The sequence below is a fragment of the Microcebus murinus genome, chromosome 16 (genome assembly GCF_040939455.1).
Source record: "Microcebus murinus isolate Inina chromosome 16, M.murinus_Inina_mat1.0, whole genome shotgun sequence".
NCBI classification, from domain to species: Eukaryota; Metazoa; Chordata; class Mammalia; order Primates; family Cheirogaleidae; genus Microcebus; species Microcebus murinus.
The window spans coordinates 9,861,381-9,884,413 of NC_134119.1; the positions used below are offsets into that span (position 1 = coordinate 9,861,381).

General features: G+C 53.4%; 1 protein-coding gene across 2 annotated transcripts in view; it reads left to right on the forward strand.

Moving 5' to 3' along the window:
• The window catches only part of ATP9A (ATPase phospholipid transporting 9A), a 120,013-nt gene that overhangs the window by 80,451 nt on the left and 16,529 nt on the right, over positions 1-23,033 (forward strand). For both annotated transcript variants that reach the window (XM_020282080.2, XM_076010862.1), the window contains exons 15-22: positions 4,602-4,763; positions 12,463-12,555; positions 13,947-14,030; positions 15,496-15,666; positions 17,828-17,926; positions 20,298-20,387; positions 20,507-20,651; positions 21,422-21,486. In XM_020282080.2, the coding sequence (XP_020137669.2) occupies positions 4,602-4,763; positions 12,463-12,555; positions 13,947-14,030; positions 15,496-15,666; positions 17,828-17,926; positions 20,298-20,387; positions 20,507-20,651; positions 21,422-21,486 (909 nt within the window). The remainder of the gene's footprint in view (positions 1-4,601; positions 4,764-12,462; positions 12,556-13,946; positions 14,031-15,495; positions 15,667-17,827; positions 17,927-20,297; positions 20,388-20,506; positions 20,652-21,421; positions 21,487-23,033) is intronic.

Sequence of the window (23,033 nt, forward strand, 5' to 3'; positions counted from 1 at the left end):
ATATGGCTTTTATGTTTCTGTAGGATTTATGGATGTGTGTGGGTATGGACACATGTGCAAGCACATGTGATGTGTGTGCACGTGTGCTCTGTGTGTGTGTGCACACATGGATGTATAAGTGTGTGTGTGTGTGTAAATGAAACCTGCTTGCTGTGTTTGGCCTTGCCTTGAATGGTTCAGTAATTTCAGAGCAGTGATTTATGGTTCTAGGTGACGTGTGCAGTGTTCTGCATGGCCCCCACAGGCTCATGGCATAGAGTAAGAAGCCTGTCTCTTCCTTCCCTAAGACTTTAGTTCTCCTGAGTCTCTTCCTCTGAGGCACCTGCTGTTATTAATATCTAAGTATCCTTGCAGAGTCACTTCTTGGCATGTATTAGAATTTCCCTTGCCCTTTATTAAGATATTTAAAAAAATTTAAAAACACAGTTGCAATTTAATACAATCATGATTGTCGTTGCATCTTGCTTTCAGTAACTTATTTTTAAAAAGTGTGCCCATTTTGCAGATGAGGTATTGTTAATGTAAGTTGGCTAAGAAACGTTCCCAAGGTCACGTCACTAGCAAGGTGGAAACCAGAGAGCCCACGTCCAGAGTCTGGACTTAGTACCCTTAATACCACTTCCCTACCCGTGGGGCGATGGCTTGCAAGTGCTTTGTGAACTCACGAAGTGCTGCAGAGAGTTCCAGAGCCTGCATTTCGGGAACTCAGGGCTCATACTGGGTGATGTTCCACCGTCTCTGGTTGTCATTGGCTGCTCTAGCCTCCCTGAGCGCCCTGATCTGAGCTAGTGTTCAGAGACTGCATGTCTCCCGAGCTCAGTGGAACGTGGTTTCGTGTCTCTGCCCTCTTCTCTCATCTTGGGAAGCTTCCAAGCTTGGTGAAAAGAAGCCTTCCTCTCCCAGACCCTGGCAGCCTACCTTCTGAGTGTCCAGCCTATGCCACCCCGTCTCTCTAGGATTCTTCCCTTGGGAAGGAAAATTAAAATGAGTGTATTGCACTTAACATAATGACTGCCAGTTCCATCCGTGTTGCTGCACATGACGGAATTTCATTCTTTGGTATGGTTGAGCAGCATTCCAATGTGTCTATCTGCCGCATTTTCTTTACCCATTCATCCGTCGATGGGCATTTAGGTTGATTGTGAATAGTGCTGCCATAAACACCAGGGCGTAGATATCCTTTTGATGTACTGATTTCCTTTAGGTGATAGACATCCTAAATACCCAGATTCGATCACTATACATTGCATGCAGGTATCAAAACATCACAAGTACCCCATAAACAGGTATAATTATTATGTAACAAGAAAAAAAATGTGTGTGTCTTTCCTGTGGTCCACAGTGTCCTTGAAACAGGCCTGTCACAAATGGCCGTGGGGAGACGTGGACAAGGAGCCGTGGGGGTGGGTCTGTCCTGCGGCAGCCTGTGGTCTCTCTGCGGCCACCTGGAACGTCAGCCCGTGGGCAGGGACCCGGCAGGGAGGGCAGGAAAGTACAGCTAATCCAGACACGGCTGATCCAGAAGCACGTTTTAGTTTCAGTTTTACTCCTAATTGTAAGAGCTACACAAACTTATTATAGAAAAGGTAAAAAGAATTAGAGGGAAAAAAAAATAAAACCATCCATAACCCCAAAACTCAGCCATAGTCACTTTTAACCTTTTGACGTTTTCCCTTCCTGTCTTCTATACATATAATTTAAATATTTAGTGTCATTCCACATTTTATCTGTTTGTTCACTTAGTAAGATACCGCAATATCCCTTTTCGATAACTATCTAGGATAAGAAGGTTTTTAAAGGCTGCACTATATTCTGCCGCTTAGATGCACCACAGATTATTGATTCTGTTTCCCTTAAGAGTTAGGAGGTTTTCTGCTTTGGGCCATCCTAAATAATGCCATGATGCACTGCCTGATGTATTTATTAGCTGTCTCTCGCATTTCTGATCCTGTATGTAAAAAATCCCAGCTGTCTCATTTTGCATCTTCTTAAACTTTGTAGAGAATGAGAGTAAAAGCCACTGGGGAACTTGAGCATGTAGTGCAGAGAAGGGCTGGCGATCTCACGGTCCTTTTGCAGCTGTGAGGTTTGTTGTTGTTGTTGTTGTTGTTCTGCAACTATATTCACACCTCAGTGAGCGTGAGGTGTATGCAGCTCCCCTAAATGACTGGGCGTACCCCGAGCCCCAGCGTCAGGCCCGGACAATGACGGCATTCAGACGTGTGCAGGAACGAGCCCGTGGTGGTGAGTCCCAGAGATGTGGGAGGGTGGTGGGGCTTTACCATCACCTGGTCGTGCCCTTGGACCCAAGGGGTAGGGTCGTAGGACAGAGGTCAGGAACTGTAGGAAAAACTGCCCCATCAATGTTATTTATTAACCACTGAGGTAGAGTCTTGAAATAGGGTTTTGGTTGTTCAGAACAGAGTGGGGGCTATTTGAGACAGGACTGGACAGTGTTTGGGGGACACTGTAAAAACTGTCGCTTGAGCATTTCTTGGTGTTAGCTCCTCCAGGGGACACAAATGCAGAAGTTCTGCCCCTGTCATAGTAGTGTTGGCCTGGAATGGACTGAGATGAATGGTCATTTCTAAATGATGCCATTCTTTCTTCTTAAATATTAATTTTTATCAGAGGTAAGTGATACGAGGTTGAATTTCAAGCACAGAAAATTTGGATTGAGGAGAGGCCTTCTATACCACCATCTCATCCACTTATTCCTAGAAGGCGGTGTTTTGTTTCATGCTGTGTTTTAAAAAAAAAAAAAGTTAAAGCAGTATTTAAAAATCACCTAATTTTATATAAAAATCACCTTTTCTTGAGAAAGATTAGCTCTGAAAATAGTGGACCCAGTTTCTACCTGGCAGTGCTTGATCAAGGTGGTTGGCTGCTGCCTCAGTTTACTCCGGGCCCCTGCATGGTTTGGCATTGGAACCTGCAGCCACCATCCAGCACGTTGTTGAATATAGTTTCTTATTGGGTAAAGAAAACCTTAGGTCTGTGGATAGATTTATGATCTTGAAAGGCTGGATTTGGGGCTGACTGGCTGCTCTTTGTGAGCCTGAGTATTTATCTTGTCGAATGCCACCAAAGAACTCCTTTTTATCAGATTCCTGTCTTGGGATCATACGTGCTTTTAGCATTAGCGTGTGTGCTGCTTTTGACAATGATTCAAGGCTACTAAGGGTCGTTGGCATATTTCCCAGGCACAGGGTCCCAGGAACAAAAGGAAAATTTAAAAACTTGTCACAGGTGGTTTGTTGCTGACCAACAAAGGATGAAAAAGCCCTTTCATGGATGGTTTGTGGCGTGAGTTCTTCAGACGGGCATTTCAGGAAGGGAAGGGAATGAGCTCTGCCCCTCCCGTTTCTTCTTTTCTCCCAAAGCAGAACACACGGCAGACTCTGGAGACAAGAGTCCCTCCCTGCCCCTCCTGCGTTCAGCATTCACGCTAGTTCCCACTTAACTTACTTGTTCATCCATTCACCTTTTTCTGCTGCTGCCCTGACCTGGGGTGACGGGGACCCTCACTCAGGCTGTTGAAAACGGGCGAGACTCCACTTCAGCGTGTGACGTGCAGCGATTCCTTTGAACCGAAGCTCGGGACCGCCAGAATGAGAAGCAGCTTGGCTTTTGTATCATCTCGTTTTGGAGAGGAATGGAGTTTTCTTAACTCACCCCCAAATGTTTGTCTTGCCCACAACTGAGAAGTGTTAGTGAGCGCCCCGATTCTAGGTGGATCTTCCCGGAGGAGGACCCTGGGGGATTTTAGGTGTTCTGCTAGGAAGCAGCTTTCCATCAGTGCTGACTCACGCTGAAGTCCCGAGAGTGAAAGCCCCCCTGCCCCCAAGGTTCATGACCTGTTGCATCAGCCCCCGGGGGACTGAGGACGTTTTGATTAGGACGGTGGATCCCGGGGGTGTGGAGTGGCCACAGGCATAGCTGTCGCAGGGCCCTCGACTCCACTGCGGGGTTGCTGTGGGGGAAAGCAGGGTTTAAAGATGTGCAGGTACGTTTGTCATCCATCCTTCCTCAGAGACCTGTGTCATTCTGGACCATTTCCCGTCTGCGGTTCAGCTTTTCCCCTCGCACGGACCTGTGGGGTCCATGGAAGCCACTTCTGGTTCTGGAATTCCAGATTCTTTCTTGATTGAAGTTCAGAGCGGGCTTTTGGGGAATTAGTCTTCCGGAAGCCCAGTGTCACACACCTGGGGACAGAGCTGCTCAGCTGGGAGCCACTGACGGTGCTGTCCCGGCAATGCGGTGAGAGTGAGGCTGCAAGGACAGCCCGAAGGTGAGGGACCCACGGGTGTCCTGCTCCTTCTTTCCCTGTGTGCCGTTGGGCTCAGTGTGGACTCCTCCAGCAGTGATCCGTGGTCGTGCCAGCCACTCTCAGTCCTGTGCGGCGGCTCTCTGCCGAGCGCAGCCTGCTTCGAGCCCGCAGAAGGGCAGCCTTGAGTGTGGGAGCCCTCGCTGTCCCCAGGGACAGGGACTGCTGCTCCGCACCTGTCTCTGTGCCCCCTTCCGCCTGGTGCTCCTGCGCATGCCCTCTAGACCGGGACCCTGGGCTGTGTGTCTGACCTGCCACCCTGTGTTCTGTTTAGGTGGCCCTGGTACAGTGGACCGAAAGCGTGGGCTTAACCCTGGTGGGCCGAGACCAGTCTTCCATGCAGCTGAGGACCCCTGGTGACCAGATCTTGAACTTCACCATCCTGCAGATCTTCCCCTTCACCTACGAGAGCAAGCGCATGGGCATCATCGTGAGGGTGAGTCTCAAGACGGTTACGGGCCCGAGTACGCTGCCCGTGCCCCTGGCCCTTGACCTCCTTTCTCGCCGCTTTAGAACCCTTTTTATTGTGGTATCTGGTGCCCGGGCTAACATGATTCCCCAAGCGGAAAGGGAATCGGTTCTGGCCTGGAAGTTCTAATGAATATGGACTGGGCATTTCCCGGAAATACGTTTCTCATTCTTTTTAGTTTAATTAATTAGATGTTTATTTTTTATTGAGGTGAAAAATCACATAGCACAAAATAACCATTTTAAAGTGGACAATTCGGTGGCATTTAGCACGTTCACAGGGTCGTGCAACCGCCACTTCCGTCAGTTTTCAAAACCATTTCATCACTCTAGAAGAAAACTTGGCGTGCGTTAAGCGGTCACTCCCCATTCCCATCCGCGCCCGGCCCCTGGCAGCCACCAGGCCGCTTTCTGTCTTTGTGGATTTGCCTGTTCTGGACATGTCAGGTAAATGGATTCGTGCGGCACGTGCCCTTCCGTGTCCGGCTCCTCTCCCTTGGCGCTGTGTTTCCCAGGCTCGCCCGTGCGGCAGCTCGCGTCGGCGCTCGGCTCCCTTCGGTGGCCGGCTGGCGTTCCTCCTGTGGATGGAGCGCGCTGTGCGTGTCACTCGTCCGCTGGCAGCTGTCTGTCCTGCCTCCACCTGTTGGCTGTCGTGGGCAGAGCTGCTGTGGACGCCCGTGCACGGGATCTCAGTATCCGTCGTCGGTTCTTTTGGGTATATGCTATGAGTGGAATTGCCGGGTTTTGCTGGGTCGGTTCCCCAGCTGCTGGATAACTCCCTGTTTAACCCCGTGAGGCCCTGCCACACTGCTTTCTGCACCGCCGCGCCTCTTGTTAACACATTCCCACCAGCAGTGGGTCAAGGCTCCTGTTTCGCCGCATCCTCGCCGATGCTTGTCATTTTCCATTGTTTTGATTATGGTAGTACTGGAGGTTACGAGGGGGTATTTCATTGTGGCTTTGATGTGCATTTCCCTAGTGACTAGTGATAGTGAGCATCCTTTTATATGCTTATGGCCATCTGTGTGTCTTTCATGGAGAAATGTCTGTTCAAGCTCCTCGCCTATTTTTCAACTGGGTTGTCCTTTTGTTGTTGAGTTGAAAGGATCCTTTATATATTTTGGATACTAGACCTTTATTAGACATATGATTTGTAAACTCATTGTGTAGGTTACCTTTTTACTTTCTTGTTAATGTCATTTGATGGACAGAAGTTTCTAATTTTGAGCAAGTCCAATTTATCTTTTTTTTTTTTTTGAGACTGAGTCTCACTCTGTTGACCAGGCTAGAGTGCCCTGGTGTCAGCCTAGCTCACAGCAACCTCAAACTCCTGGGCTTAAGTGATCCTCCTGCCTCAGCCTCCCAAGTAGCTGGGACTATAGGTGCACAGCCCCACCCCTGGCTAAAATTTATCTATTTTTCTTGTTATTGCTCTAGTCTTTGGGGTCATATCTAAGAATCTATTGCTAACTCCAAAGTCAGGAAGATTTACCTGTGTACTTTCTTTTAAGAGCTTTATAGTTTTAGCTTTTTGGGTCATTTGATCCATTTTGAGTTCATTTTAATATATGGTGTGAGGTAAGGGCTCAACTTCAGTCCTTTGCATATGGATATACAGCTGTCCTAGCACCATTAGTTGAAGAGACTATTATTTCCTCATTGACTGGTCTTGACACCCTTGTTGTAGTTAAATATTTTTAATTTTTAAAAATTCATACAGCCACAAAGTTAGTAAAAAAAAAACAACAACATAGTGTTCACTCAGTGTCGTCATTTTATCATATTTATTTCAGTTTTTTTCTTTTTTTAAATAAATTTTTTATGCATAATAGATGTACATAGTTTTGAGGTCAGGTTTTCTTTTTGTATTTTTTGAACCTTTGTCATACAACATATACAGAGAAAGGGCAAACGTCGTAAGTGTACAGCTTAGCCCTTTTTTTTTTTTTTTACAAAGTTAACATTTCCGTGTAACCAGAATCCAGAACAAGGAGCAGAACCCGACCCACCATCTCCCCAGCAACTCTCGATGCTCCTTTCTGATCACTGCAGTTCTCCTCCCCTCAAGGATGTCACCACACTGTCCTGACTCCTACCATTGGGTTGGGTCTCTTTTTGAACTTAAAGTGGAACCATGCAGTAGATGCCCTTTTGTGCCTGGGTTCATTTGCTTAAATTTATATTTGTGAGATTCACCCATAGTTTTATATGTATTATGGTTTGAATTTTTTTTTTTAAAGAAATGAAACCATTTGTTTGCAGCTTCAGCTGTTCCTTCTAGATGCCTTTCCTCTCCATCCCTACTGTAAGTTCGTATTGCCTGTAATCCTAGCACTCTGGGAGACCGAGGCAGGAAGATTGCTTGAGCTCAGGAGTTCGAGACCAGCCTGAGCAAGAGTGAGACCCCATCTCTACCAAAAAGAAAGGGAAAAAAACCCCAGCCAGGTGTTGTGGCTCATGCCTGTAGTCCCAGCTACCTGGGAGGCTGAGGCAGAAGGAACACTTAGAGCCCAGGGGTTGGAGGTTGCAGTGAACTATGGTGACGTGACTGCGCTCTACCCAGGGTGACAGTAAGACTCTGTATCCACGACGACAACAAAAAACACAAGACAACTGAAGAGATTATTATAAACTCTAAAAGAAAAAAAAAGTTCATATTGTTAGGTATTTTAAGATACTATTATCAGACATTTTGTGATCTAAACTCTGGGAGGCTGAGGTGGGAGGATCGCTTGATGTCTGGAGTCCGATTCCAGCCTGAGCAAGAGGGAGGCCCCGTCTCTACTAAAAATAGAAAAATTAGCCGGGCATGGTGGTGCATGCCTGTAGTTCCAGCTACTTGGGAGACTGAGGCAGGAGGATGACTTGAGCCCAGGAGTTGGAGATTGCTGTGAGCTAGGCTGATGCATTCTAGCCCAGGTGACAGAGCAAGACTGTGTCTCAAAATAACAAACAAAAAGCAGCAGTAGGAACAACAGTGACAGTAATGACAGGTAGCATGTAAGTGGTGCTTACCGTGTGCCAGAGGCTGTTCGAAGTGATGTGCATAAAGTAACTCATTTAATTCTGACCGTAACGCAGTGAGGTGGTCACCATTGTGATTGACATTGGCCGGAGGAGAAATTTGAGGTAGAGAGGGGCTAAAAAACCTGCACGGGGTTCACACAGCTGGAGGACAGTGGGGCTGGGGTTTGTCCCCGGCTGTCTGGGGTGTGGCGAGAGGGAGTTGGGAGGCTCACAGAGCCCCTGTGGCAGTGTTCGGGTAGTACGTTAATTATGTATTGCTGCATAACAGATGACCCCACGTTAAATGGCTTCAAAAAACGATAGAGACTCCACCCTCATCTGCAGTTTCACGTTCCACGGTCAACTGCAGTTCAAAAAAAAAATATTAAATGGACAAAAGTACTTAAATAATTAAAAATACTAAATATTAATTCGAGAAATAAACAATTTATAAGTTTCAAATTGCACGCTGTCCCGAGTATCGTGATGCAGGTCTTGTGTTGTCTTGCTTTGTCCGCCGGGGATGTGAGTATTCTCTCGGTCCAGCGTCTCCACGCCGTCTACACTGCCACCCGCTAGTCACTTAGCGGCTATGCGGGTTATCGGATCGGCTGTCTTGGTATCTCAGTGCCTGCGTTCAAATAACCCTCAGCTTTCTTTTGTTATGGTATATTGTTATCGTTGCTCTATTTTATTAGTTTTTGTCCTTCATCCCTTACAGAGTCTAGTTTAAAAGTTAAGCTTCATCAAAGACGTGTGTGTAGAGGGAAAGCATAGTGTATATAGGGTTGGGTGCTGTCCTCGGTCTCAGGCACCCACTGGGGTCTCAGCAAGGAGGTTTTGCAGTGTCCGTGTTAAAGATCATCTGCCTGTCTCTGCGGGCCAGGAGTCCGGGTGTGGCTTGGCTGGGTCTTCCGGCTCTGCGGGGTGCGCGTCCAGACAGCGCCCGCGTCGTGGGCGGAGTTCAGCTCCGGGTGGGCTGCTGGACGGGGGCCTTGGCTCTTGACCGCCCGTCGGGCCTTAGCTCGCGGTTCGCTGCCGCCTGGGCCGCTCGGTGGGTCAGCTCGTGAGCGCCAGGAGGGAGGACCGTCGCGAGCCGTCTTGGAGGCTGCCCACCGCCACGGCTGCTGTGCAGGTGACCCGGTGACGCACCCATGAGCGTGCTCTGGAGCCTCCCACGTTGAGGGATTTTTACGTCCAGATGCCGGCAGGCACTTTCAGACCCCGCCGGATGTGTCCCTTGTCGACTCTCGGCCGGGAGGGAGCGTTTTCCCCCGCAGCTGTGCCCTTCCTGCGGGCCGCGCCCAGGGCTAACGCGCCCTGTCTGGGGTGCGCGTCTGTCTGAGCGCGAGAACATCGTGGTCTGGAAGCGGCGGCATAAATCCTGCGGGTGGGTGTTTCTGGGGGAATGAGAGTCACTGTCTCCTGTGGAATTACTTTAATTTTGTTCCAGCCTTTGTTTTTTTGAGTTCTAGGGCCGTGGGCTCTGCTGAGGTCATTGGAGGGCTGAATTGTCAAGGAAGAGTCCCCAGTGTTGGCCACGCTAGAATCAGTGAGTGGTGTACGCCACCCGTCGCTTAGTCCCAAAGGACTCCCGTTCCCAGACGCGGGCACGTTCTGTGAGAGGTGGCTCGTGCGTCTCCCACAGCAGGAAAAGGGACCCTGTGCCCAGAAGTATGGGACATTGTCAGATGAGCAGTTTTTGTTTTAACAGAGCACACCCCCCTTCCCAGGTTATAAAAAAATATATATCAACATTTATAGTAAAGGCATTGAGAATAAATAAACATGTAAGGAAAAAAGGGATTAAAACTATTCATTTCCATTTTTACCACCTAAGACTCTCACCTTTTCAGGGGATTTCCTTTCAGTCTTTTTTTCTAAGCATATGGAGTGTAAATGTTCACACACATTTTCATAGAATTGGAACTGTATGTGTAGGGTAAGAATTTTCTCCCACCATGAAAATGTGATTTTAATGCTTTTGAATGTGTGTATGGCGTTTTGCTGAGAAAACGTACCCCTATTTCATTAACTTTTCTTTTTTGTTTTTGGTTGCTTAGGCTGTTTCTCATTTTTGGCATAATAAAAATAACACTGTGAGCACCCGTCTTTGCGAGGCTGACTTTAAATTAAAGACATATTATTTTGCCGATATTTTTCATTTTCCAACCTCTCTTTATCTTTGCTTTGGGTGGGTAGAAATGAGTGTCCAGAGCTTGTGGACCCGTTCCCCACTTTGCACAATCCCACGATACCCCTCTGGTGTGGTGTTTTGCATCCTGGAGGCATTTGAACATGTCGCCTGCCCCCCCCCCCCAGGTGGGGGTGCTGGCCTCTAGTGCTCGGCATCCTGCAATGCACAGGGCTGACTCCACGGCAGAGAATGACCCGGCCCCGCCTGTTCCTCGTGCCGAGGCTGAGAAGCCCTGTTCGGGTATGTTCCTGTAACCCGCGTGCTACATGCAAACGACTGTCCAATTACCCGACGTGAGGAAGTTTTAAGACTTCTCTCTGGTTGGTTTATCGACTGCTGACAGCTGACCGTTTGGCACTCTCCTGTCTGTTCCGTTAAGCCTTTTAAGCATCGTGAGCTCGTGCACAGCACTTGGTGGCATCTTCCTGCATCCGCATAGCAAGGTCATTTCTCTGCGTGCATCTCGGTCTCCTCGGCAAGGTTAGAGAAGCCAGTCTCTCTGGGTCTTGTGTGCTTGTCTTTCTGAAGGAAGGTTGCGTCTCTGTTTTGTTTTTGTCGTGCACAAGATGTTCCAATGCCTTCTTCCCTTCCTGTGCGGGACCCTGAAGTGGGGTCGTTGGCGTAGATCATACCACCGTTGCTGTTGTCCCACTAGAAGGAGCCCTTTGAGCAGGTGCCAGACACAGGCCACGGTGGGGAGAGATGAGGCCCCGGGACAGTGCCACACGGCCAGCCCATCTCTGTAAATTTATGGCGTAATCCCGCCATAATATGGGAACGAAATAAACTTGGGATGAACTCGGTGGGAGGAAATGACTCATGGGAGGAGATAGTTGATGCAGTATTTATATTGGACAGAACTTCTAAACTAGCCTGAGCCCCTTCCAGAGTAAAGGAAGCTGGGTCGGGGGCCGTGATTTCCTACGGCCGTGTCGTTAAGCGCCGTTTGGGCGAAGGGGAAAGGGAAAAAAACCCCGATGCTTTCATGTTCAGACCCCGCGGCTGTCTCTGGCCTGAGTCACCGGCAGCCGGAGCAGCAGCCCGCCCGAGATAAACGTGCAGTTGTTGGTCATTCGCCTTTAAAACTCGGGCGCCTGGTCTTGACCCGGGGGACGCTGTGTGAGTCATCGCGTGGATCTAGAGGGCTGTCAGCTATGGGAGGGCGTTCGAAAGTCATTTAAAAGAGGAAACCAGACCGCTAACTTGGCCTTGGGCATTTATTTCATAGTTAGTGAAGAGGTTAAAGGCATTGGTTCTGGGCTTCCCGAGATGGCAGAATGCGGGTGCAGGGGTGGTGGCCGGGCCCCATCTCCTCGCCCGTCTCTGCCGCCTCCCCTCCCAGAAACGCGAATTGCGGAGGGGTGGGTGGAGTGAGGCAGTGGTCCCCCCCTTCCTCCAAGCCGGATTTCTTAGTCCCGGCACCGTGGCCGTGGGGAGCCGGGCGAGTTCTTGGCCGCGGTGTGTGCGGCAGGGCGCTGAGAGGCCGGGAGCACACCCTGGGTGTGACAGCCAGAAGCGTCACCAGGCATTTCCAGGTGTCCGTTGGGGGCAGAGTTGCTGCCTTGAGAATCCCGGGCCAGGCCTCGTTCTCCACGTGCAATACGATAGATCGAGGGGCTGGAGAAGTTACTCTCCTCCCAGCAGGAATGACGCCACCACCAAGAGGGCGCCTTATGCGTACCTGGCCCGGGGCTACCTGCTCCTCCGTGTGAATTATCTGGTTTCAGCCACGGCAATCTCTGCGGCAACAGTTTCTGTCTCACAGATGGGGAGACCGAGGTTTAGGGAAGAGAAGTCACTTGTCCAGCTGCACACAACTGGGAGCCCGTGCCGTGCGGTGGTGTTACCCACTTCCCAGAAAACCCGGTCAGCTTGAGCTCTAGGCACGTCCCCAGATAGACAGAGGTTCTTGACTGAGACCATGTGCCCCCGGGAGGCATTTGCCAACGTCTGGAGACGTTTTGCTTGTCGCCATGGGGGTGCTGCTGGTATCTAGCGTGTCGAGGCCAGGGACGTCACTCAACGCCAGGAGGGTCCCGCAGAGCAAAGAATCACGTGGCCCCAAATGTTCATGGTGCCGAGGGTGAGAAACCCTGGCCTGGGTCACGACCTGCCCTGAGCTTTCGGTGGAGCACGGTTTGGTGGTACTGGCAGTCCTGTGTATGAGCCTGAAATTATGACATGAGAGTTCATGCCAGTGAGAACAGCAATAACCTTCCAAACAGAGGGCTCAAGTCCTTTTGATCCTGCTTGCATCACTTAATAATTTTCCTAATGCTCTGAGTTTTCTTCTGCTTCCCGCAGCCTTTGCCCCAAAGCGAGGCCCCTTTCACTTTTCATCTTCGGCCAAGTGAGAAAGCATTAGCGTCTGTTAAGTGCACTCTGTGCACTGTCACGGGAAGCAGGCGTTACAGAAGGAGGGTGTTCCTTTCAGTTATTCATGCCTCCTGGCCTCTGTCTCCAGGATGAATCCACCGGAGAGATCACGTTCTACATGAAGGGCGCCGACGTCGTCATGGCCGGCATCGTGCAGTACAACGACTGGCTGGAGGAGGAGGTGAGCTTGGCCAGGGCGTGGAAACCAGGCCTCGGAGGCACGTCCTGAAGAGGTGGTGCCTTGCGTGGTACAGTGAGGTGGCCTCTGCGGTGGTCACCGGTGGCCGTGTAACAGACTGCCCTGGTTAAAACGGCAGGCGTTTCCTTCCGTGGGTCCTGTGGGTCAGGGATGCAGGTGTGCTCAGCTGGGTCCTCTGCTCCGGGGCCTCCCCCAGGCTGCGGTCAAGGCGTCAGCCAGGGCTGCGGTCTCATCTCCAGACTCGACCGGGGCGGGATCCACCCGCGAGCTCACTGGGTGGTTGTGGCAGCGGTCAGCCCCTTCCGGGCTGCTGGACGAGGGCCTCAGGTTCTTGCCGGCTGTGGGCCAGAGGCCACCCTCTGTCCCTTGCCATGTGGGCCTCTCCGTGGGGCAGCCAGGACCTGGTGACTGCCTTCATCAGAGTGAGCAGGTGAGGGAGCGGGAGAGGATGCACAAGGCAGGGTCACTGTCTTTGGTGACCTGAACCCAGACACAACGTCCCCTCACCTCAGCCTTGTTGTGAGTGTCGGGGAGGAGTCACTAGGTCCAGCACACACTCAAGGAGCGGGGTGATTGTACAAGGGTGTGAGTCCCAGGAGGTGGGGATCCTGGAACTGGGGTCACGTCCGAGGCTGCCCACGTGTTTGTGCTGTGCACAGGTGGCCGGCGGCAGGGGGGAAGGAACGCTAGGGTGTCTTGGGCCATTTTTGTCCCTTCTCTCAGCTCCAGGCAGGAAATTCACATTTTACTAACTATCGAACACCCTCCTTCTGCTCCAGGGCCCCTTCCCATGCTAGGCAGCGTGCAAAGTGCACGTAACAGACACTGATGTTCTGGTAACATCATAACTAGTAATTTCCTACTCAGGGGTCTGCACCCAAATGCCTGCAGGAGCCGGGCAGGTAACGGGGGTGAAGGAAACAGGATGTGTTTTTTTGACAGTTGCACTTAGCATGTTAGACACTCTGGAATGTTCTTCACTTGACAACTACCTTTCTTGGGAGCACACAGCGGCAGCTACTCCTTAGCCATCATTGAGGGTGGTCATTTGGGAAAATGCACCTGGTTTTGTCAGGTGTTCGATTTTTCCACCGATTCAGCAGTCCACATTTGCGTGTGAAGTCTTGTTATAACGTTGACTTAGATTCCAGCACATACGCTGTGCCCACGGCTGCCCCAATGCAATGTCCCCTACGGAAGGGTCACTCCAGGGAAGATGGCCTTAGGGGAAAGCGGTTTTCTGGTTTGCCCTTTCCCCCGTCCGCTTGGGAGGGGGGTGTCCGCATCAGCGTGCAGGCCCTCCCCGGGGACAGCCGGGGTCCCTGGGGCCCAGCCCTGGGCCCAGCTCTCACCGACCGCCGTCTGCCTTCCAGTGCGGCAACATGGCCCGGGAAGGGCTGCGGGTGCTCGTGGTGGCCAAGAAGTCTCTAGCGGAGGAGCAGTATCAGGACTTTGAAGTAAGTGGTGTGGGGACCTCTCCATTGTTTCTGCAGCCCTGCCCTCCCCAGTCCCATCTCCTCCAGCGTCCCCCAGCCCATTCTGTCGAGCTGTCCTGACGTCATTTCTGAGCAGACTGGGGGCACTGCTGCCACAGGGTCTTTGCACTTGCTGTTCTCTCTGCCCGGAGCTCTTCCCCCACGGGGCTCCGTGGCCCACTCCCGCAGCACAAACGCTGCCTCCCACAAGAGGGCCTCCTGGATTGTCTCTCTGAGGCAGCCTGCCTGTCCCTCTCCATCCCCCACCCCATTCAACGTTCCTCACCATGCTCATGATCCTCTTTAATGACCTTATTTATTTATTTTTTTTAACATTTGTTTTATCCATCGGTTTTCTGGGATCAAATCTTTTTGAGGGCAGGGACTTTATGAGTCCGGTTTGCTCCCCGAAGCTTTATCCTTGGCACAGAGTATACCTGCAGGAAAATGGGCACAGATCACCCTTTTGGAGCCCTGATTTCTTTCAGCTGTAAAACTGCCGGAGTTGAACTAGATCGTGGATTGTTCGTGTCACCTTGTCCCAGGGATTGTGTGTTCCCCGAGGGCGGGGTCCTTGCTGTGTTCACTCCGTGTGCTGGTGCTTGGTGGAAAGCCGAGTGCAGGGGGACGGCGAGGCCAGGGAATGGTGAGGCCAGGGGACGGCGAGGCCAGGGGACGGCGAGGCCGGGGGATGGCGAGGCCGGGGGACGGTGAGGCCAGGGGACGGTGAGGCCGGCGAGGCCGGGGGACGGTGAGGCCAGGGGACGGCGAGGCCAGGGGACGGCTTCCTGGGCCCCTGGCCTGCCGCCCCCGGAGAGACCCTGGAGGTCTGACTCCTTTGCGTGTGTGTGTGTCCTCTGTAAGCCTTTATTTAACAAGCGCTCTGCCCCCGCTAAATGCTACCTGACTTTAATTTGAAAGCATATGTTTTGAATAAGTTCATTAGGGGGTTTTAGGTTTTCTTCCAGGTTCTTGCTAACATGACATAAAGAGGCAATAAACAGAGGGTTGGGGCTGTGATCTTCGGGAGTGGGCCTTTGTCTTTAGGAAACCGGGCGCCCCGGAGTTTGGGTTTCAGGGTGCGTGCGTGCGTGGGAGCTACCTCGTCTGTCTGCAGATCCCGGGTTGTGCTAGTCCTTGAGACAGCCCCGTGAGGTTGGCGCTGTCGTTGCCATTTTGTGATCGGAAGCAAGTGAGGCTCGGGGAAGTTAAGGGACTTGCTGAAAGAGTCGGAGCAGGCGAGCGTAGAGCGCAGGGTGGGAGCCGGGTCTGTCGCCCTCCGTGTCTGCACTCGTGACTCGGGAGCGGGCAGGGAGCCTGTTCCTCCCCGCGGGGTCCCAGCCCGCCCGCCGTGGAGGGATCAGGCGCGGCCGCCCGCTCTCGGCACCGGTGGGTCAGCCCGGCCTCTCCCGCCCTAAGCGGCGACCGCGTCTGCTGTGTGTCCCAGGCGCGCTACGTGCAGGCCAAGCTGAGCGTGCACGACCGCTCCCTCAAAGTGGCCACGGTCATCGAGAGCCTGGAGATGGAGATGGAGCTGCTGTGCCTGACGGGCGTGGAGGACCAGCTGCAGGCGGACGTGCGGCCCACGCTGGAGACCCTGCGGAACGCCGGCATCAAGGTAGGCGCCCGCCAGGGCCCGGCTGTTGCGCGGGAGGCCCCCCTGCCCCCAGAGCAGTCACCCCTCGGCAGAGTAGAGACGTGAGACATGGGGGAGCGTGTGCAGGCGTAAGAGAGGGCGCCGGGGATGCCCCGTCTACGACGGCCACGGCCGTCACTCCTGCCCCCACAGCCCTGATTTCGGGAGACACCGAGTGGCCTTTGCTTTTACCACGCGAGGGCCTCCCCGATCACGCCAGGCTCCCCGTCACTTGGTGCCGAGCAGCGTCCAGTGTGCGCGGCCGGCGAGCTGGCCCGTCGGTGCGGCCGAGTGACCGGCCGACCCACCCTCCGGCAGAGTGACCGTGGGCGCCAGCGTCTGTCCTGTTTGCGCTCTGTGCTCTTCGGTTCGGGGCCCCCAGAGCACGTTCAGTGGTTCCATCTGGAGAGGCCAGTGGGGGGCGCGGGGGACCCCGGTTCTCGGTGAGCCGCGTGGGGTCCAGCAGACCCGCCGGCCAGCTCCCGAGGACACGCGTGCTCTGCCGCGTCCTGGGGCTGCCCTCGGGAGGAGCCCGAGCAGGGTCGGATGAGGCGCCAGGCTGCATACGTTCAGGCCCGCTGGCCGCTCACGCGTGTGCGTCCGTGTTTCCTTGTGAACCACACTCTGTCACGCACCTTGGGCCCACCGGTTTAGTTCACCCCGAGGGAATTTCCAGCAAGATCCCGTGTTCGGAAGTCCGGCGGCCGGAGGCCCGTTCCTGCTGCACCACTGTGTGTAGACCCGGACGCCGGCAGTGGCTGAGAGTTCTGCTCCCGGAGTCCTGAGATTCCATTTTCTGCTCCCAGCTCTGTCCCGGGGTTTCCTCCTCCTCAGGACTGTTCTAGTCCAGAGACCAGATTGAGATTTATTCTTGAAGTGCAGCCCGACCTCTCTTTCTGGTTTCCCCTTTTAGATGCAAAGGGGGTGAGGGCACGGGTGTCTGGGCGGAGCAGTCAGCTTGCAGTTAAGGTCTGCGGTGTGATCTTCTCGGGAAAACTCCCCTTCAGCGCCTTTTCCGGCTACAGACACCCAGTGGGGCGGCTCCCGCTTCCCGTCGTCCCAGCGAGGACGTTAGCCACGGCGCCCCTGATGGTGCTTTCCATGGTTTTCTAGAACTTCAGCCTGCAGCGCCTTCCCCAGTGTCTGTCCTCTTATTACCTCAAACTCTGAAAACGGTGCTAAACCAGGATCACTTAAAAGCATATTGTTTTCAGGCCGGACGGGATACCGAGGGTCAACCCAGAGGGACCGGCCGGCGGCACAGCCCCAGCAGTGCCCGGCGCCCCCCTCCTGACGCTCTGTCTGCCTGGGTCCCCATCCCACCCTGTGCAGCCCTTGGCGAGTGACTCTGCCTCTCAGTGCTTCCGTTTCCCTGTCTCATAACGTCGCCGGGAGGGCGTCGCCCTCCCCCCGCCCCCGTGCGCCCCTCTGCCCCCCACCGTCCAGGTTTCCTCCGTCCAGTAGCCCAGGACTTCTCCCTGCTGGGAGCAAAGAGAGCGAAAGGGTTAACGAGGTAGAACAGAGCAGGAAGCACGTTCCAGGCAAGCTCCAGCCAGGCTAGGACACGAGGTCACGGTGTGGCTTTGGGGCAAGTCACCTACCCTCTCCGAGCCCCCGGCAGCGAAATGCGGAGTGAGCAGATACGAGGCGTGGAGGACCCCGGGTCAGTCACTGTCGCTGTTTTAGAGGCAGAGTTAAACCCCGGGACAGATGTCACGGGCATCCGACCGCGTGGGAAGTCTGCGGTGTCACCAGTCAGTGTTTCCTGTGGGGCAGGGAGGAGACTTCGCGTGTGTGCAGCCTTTCCCTTCGTTGAGAGTCTTCATTGCTTTGAGAAAAGTGCCCAGAAGGAGGACTATGAGGTCGGAAGACCGAGCTTCACGGGCCTCCTGCAGCACACGGAGGGACGCTCCGTGTTCTAACAGTTCTAAAAGCGTCCGGGCAGCTTCTGCCGCCCCAGCAGTGGTTGGTCAGGCCCCGCAGCCCTGGAGCCAGAACACTTCCCGTGGTGTGTTGGGGACACCATGAGCCTCGAGGGGGTACACGGCACATACCAAGTTCAGGTCTTGGGAACTCGGCTGACGCAGGCGACAGGCGGCCTCAAACGCTAACGGTCAGGACCTCTCTCGTGCCGTGGTTTCAGGTTTGGATGCTGACGGGGGACAAGCTGGAGACAGCGACATGCACAGCGAAGAACGCACATCTGGTGACCAGGAACCAGGACATCCACATCTTCCGGCTGGTAAAGTGTCCTCTGTGCCGGGCCACGTGGGGGTGATGCCTCGGTTTGTCCTGTGACCTCGAGCGGGCCCCCAAAGAGGGAAGGGGCAGCGTGTGGATCGCCCAGGGTGGGGAGCAGCGGAGGGTGGGGAGCAGCGGAGGGTGGGGAGCAGCGGAGGGTGGGGAGCAGCGGAGGGTGGGGAGCAGCGGAGGGTGGGGAGCAGCGGAGGGTGGGGAGCAGCGTAGGGTGGGGAGCAGTGGAGGGTGGGGAGCAGCCTAGGGGAGCAGCCTAGGGGAGCAGCCTAGGGGAGCAGCCTAGGCCGCGGTGGGTTTGGGCGGGATTACCGCGAGACCCCGGTGCAGGCTGAGGAATTCCTGCCGGCAGTGGGTTGGGAGCGCCGCGTTCCAGCCCTGTGCTGACGCTGGGCTGTTAACCGTTTTGGGGGTCGTGGTCCCCTTTGCACAGCAGATGAGAGTTAGACACCACCCTCGGAAAGAGGCAGATCAGCTCGAACGTGAGAAATTGTGCATCTTAGGCGTCCTCAAACTACGGCCCGCGGGCCACATGCGGGTGTTTCTGCCCATTTGTTTTTTTACTTCAAAATAAGATACGTGCAGTGTGCATAGGAATTTGCTCATAGTTTTTTTTAAACTATAGTCCGGCCCTCCAACGGTCTGAGAGATAGTCAACTGGCCCCCTGTTTAAAAAGTTCGAGGACCCCTGGTGCATATGATTCCCAGGACTTCGCTGAACCCCCGAAGGCCAAGTGCTTGGATAAGAAAGAAGTTTCAGACCACGGACACTGGCCTGCCTGTCCCCTGAAGGGACACATCTAGGGACGCTGGAGAGCCCTTTGCTGGGGGAGAGTTGGGTGGCGGATGAGAAACTGCCCGCCCTTGTAGCAGGCACGGACAAGTGATGCGTCAGGAGCTCCTCCCAGCGGGACCGTCCTGGGCTTCACTGCGTGAGGGACGAGAGGGGTGCTAGGTCCCCTTGGGGGCAGGATGTGGCAGTCCCACTGTCTGAAATCAGAGCCCTGATGTCAGACAACTGGAGGGACTCCAGATGTTTCCGGGTTCCCCCAAGCCCTGCCTTTGGTCCATAGCACACAGAAGCTTCAAGAAATCCAGCGATTTTGGAACAGCAGTGTTGTGCAGAGGCAGATAGAGTGGAGGGTCAGGATTCACGGATTCCGTGTGAATTCGCCTGCTCCCTGAAGCTTATCGGGGACCCCGGAATCAATACTCACAGCATCTCACGGCCACCAGCAGACAGACGTAGGGTGGTGAAAAACGTGGGCCGTCCGCCACTCGCGTTCCCAGCTGAGACTGAACAGGGCAGTGCTCCACCCTCTTGTCTCAGCTCTTGTCCTGGACACGAGTGTCCTCTTTCTAGTTCATTTAAGTATCGGATTTTCCACATTTCTCTGCTTTTTGCTGGCACTTTGCCGCTGGAAACGGCCCCCAGCACAGCGCCGAGGTGCTGTCTAGTGTCCCAAGCCCAGGAGAAAACACGCGCGGTGGCCTCGCTTCCTGCAGGCAGGAGTCACAGTGCCGTTAGCTGGGAGTGCAGTGTCCACGGGTCGAGGTGTCTTTAAGCAGGAACACGAATCAAACAAGGTTATGCATGGGTGAAAATGCCGTGACCAGAGGCTTGCAGGAACCTAACCCTGTATTTCCGCTACAGGCAGTGGTTCGGTATTTGCTAATTCAGTGTTTGCAGCAACTTCGTAGAAGAACACAGCTACCACACGTAACGAGAATTGACCGTATGTTCTAGAACTCGGGTTGCTCACTACGGCCCGTGCAATGGCCACCTGATTTTGTGCATAACAAGTGTTTTGTTTGGAATGTAGACGTGCCCGCTGGTTTATGTGTCATGTACGGCTGCCTCTGAACAGAGTGGGGTAGTTGTGGCCGAGACCACGTGGGCCACAAAGTCTGCCGGGTTTAACACCTGGTCCTTTACAGAAAAAGTGGGCGCCCCTGAGCTGCCTGGCTCTGAGCACGGGCTCTGCAGTGTGCTAGCTGCGTGACTTCAGGCAGGCTAACACATCTCACCACCCTGCAGTGTCCTTAAGTGTAAAATAGAGCTGTTGTCCTCACGCACCTCTCAGAGCTCGTGTGAGGATAAACGAGGACGATCCGTGAAATGCACCCAGCACCGTGCCTGGCACACGATGAAAGTACAGTCACTTAGTGCCGGGGACTTGGAGGGAGATGTTCGGTGCACACGCTCTCCCGATTCCCGCCGAATCGTAACCACCAGGGTTTCGTTTGGCTCTGGGTCTGGGGTGGGGGACGGGGAAGGGCCCTTGGCCGTGGTGGCTGCTGTTTATTTTCCTTTCATCTCCCGAGAGAAATGCCTTCTCCACCTCTCTGTCCCCTGCCAGGTGACCAACCGCGGGGAGGCCCACCTCGAGCTGAACGCTTTCCGCAGGAAGCACGACTGCGCCCTGGTCATCTCCGGAGACTCCCTGGAGGTGAGCTCGGGGACCCCCCGAGAGCAGGGTCCTCCCGAGAGCCCGCGCCTCTTCCTGCTGCCGGGGGGCCCTGCACGCTAGGGGGTGACCTTGGCTGACCCCTCCCCCTGCACCCTCAGGTCTGCCTCAAGTTCTACGAGTACGAGTTCATGGAGCTGGCCTGCCAGTGCCCGGCCGTGGTCTGCTGCCGCTGCGCCCCCACCCAGAAGGCCCAGATCGTGCGCCTGCTGCAGGAGCGCACCGGGAAGCTCACCTGCGCAGTAGGTAGGCGCCGCCCGGCCGCGCCGCTGGCCCCGGCCTCCCGGGGCACCGGCGCTGCCTTCCGGAAGGATAGACGGCCGCTGCTCCTGCGTCTTCACAGTCCCCAGACTTTGCTCAGGTCGTGCCTTTCCCCTCCCCACAGACTTCGGCTCTCCTTCTGTTATTACTTTCAGTATTTCCCTTGGAGAGAGAGCAGATGAGCATGTCCCAGGGCCTCTCCTCCTTTGCCAGGGACACAGGAACACAGCGTTCCGGAAGGCTGGCGACCACATGCCGAGGAGTTGGGTCTGGGTTCAAATCTTACCAGCTGGGTGCCCCAGGCGGCTTCCTTCACCCGTCTGAGCCTCGGTTTGCTCATCTGCAGGGTGGGGATAATAGCAGTGCTGTCCTCAAACGGTGCTCACGAGGGCGAAAGAGGGTCGCATTTCAGAAGCGCCGGCCGCGGTGCGTGGTCAGTGTCAACGTGAGCAGTGCTGGCTGTTGCTGGCGTGACGCTGCGTGCACAGGAGCGCGGGCGGCGGTTGCAGGTGCCCAGGCGGGTGCAGCCTGCCGCCCCGCTCAGTGCCAGGATGCTTGGCACGTCACCCGGTCTCTCTGACGCTCAGCCACGTGGCGCCTGTGAGCTCGGATCCCGAAGGCACGGGTGGTTGGAGAGCTTGCCCGGGGCAGGGCGGGCAAGGCGTTTATAGCAGGCGCTCCGCGGGAGGCAGGCGTGTTTCGCTGTGTGTGAGACGCGGGGGTCACCTCTTCTCTCTGGTCTGTGTGGCCCGCAGGGGACGGCGGCAATGACGTCAGCATGATCCAGGAGTCTGACTGCGGAGTGGGGGTGGAAGGAAAGGTGAGCGCATTCCCCCCCGCTCGGAGCCACGAGCCGGGGTGTCTTCACTGTGTTCTTTTCCCTCCGAGACACAGCCTTGGTGCTTTTGGAGATTCCAGACAAGAACCGTAAAACGCAAGGAACCGTGTATCACGCTTACCTGGAAGCCAGGCTCTGTACGGCTATATCTCATAGACAAATAACCGCTGACTTTTTGCTTGCCAAAACCTAAATAATAAAAAAAAAATTCTTTTATATTCTTAGGGTACCATGGAAGTGCTTTGGCTTTTTCGTGGTCCTAAGCATCGCCAGTGAAAGCGTCAGTTATCACGCTGTGTGCTGATCTCTTGGGGGCCGTAGGAGAATGGGGCAGGGCCTGCTCTCCCTACAAGGCCGCATTGGCTACAGTTTTTAAAAGTTTTTATAGGCCGGGCGCGGTGGCTCACGTCTGTAATCCTGGCACTCTGGGAGGCCAAGGTGGGAGGATGGCTTGACCTCAGAAGTTCCAGACCAGTCTGAGCAAGAGCCAGCCCCCATAGCTAAAAGCAATAAAGAAAGAAGAGAGAGAAAAGAAAGGAAAGAAAGAAAGAATTTTTGTGCTATGAAATAATTTCTGTCTTTCCCTCCTTGTCCATCGTGAACTTACCTCTTATAATTTACCCTTTGTGATCTCTCAATGACTACTGGCCAGAGGATCGGTCACCGTGTTTGTTAGAGCTGTGTGTGAAATAAGAATACCAAAGCCCCGAGGGAAGACTAGAAATGCCCTCCTCGGGGTTTTGCTGCATGTCTTCACGAATGTGGCTAAACCATAGGCCTTTTTGTTTGTTCCTTTCCTACCCTGTCTGTTTCTTTGGTTCTCTGGTTCTCATTCACATGGCAATTATTTGAAGTTGCAGAGTTAAATGATTCTTGACTTTGTCGGAAATCTGTATAGGTTCCCTGGATGTAGATTTTAAAGAGCACACTTGAATTTAATAGAATTCTTTCCTATATAGAACTAAAACATTTCCTCTTCTGTTGAAAAATTGTATTCTGATTCCTTTGTTTTTTGGAGTGTAAAGTAGTAAGTGCTCCCTCCAAAAAATCAAAACAATTTAGAAATAAAGTGCATTCTTGCTTTTAGATAGCTGCTTCAAACTAATGGCGTTGGTTATGCCTCCAAAACTTTCACCATGTGTATGTTACTGGTTATGAGCATGTATATATTCGTCCTATATACATATAACTTACACATACACGTATTATTTTCATGTATAATTTTAAGTTAAAAATATACTGTGCATATAAAAATATATAAAAACATATAAAAATACACTGTGTTAGGCAGCTTGCTTAAATCTGCTGTACCTGCGGTTTCTTTCTACATCAGAGCATGCAGAACCCTCAGTTCTTCCCTTCCCTGTACCATTTTATTTTGAAAAATATCATTTTCCCTTCAGAAAAGTTAAATTTTAGAACAATGAATATCCATCTAGTCTTCGCTTCGATTTGCCAGTTGTTAACCTTTGCCACGTTCTTTCTCTCTCTCTGAATCGGTGGAATGTAAATTGCACATAATTATAAGT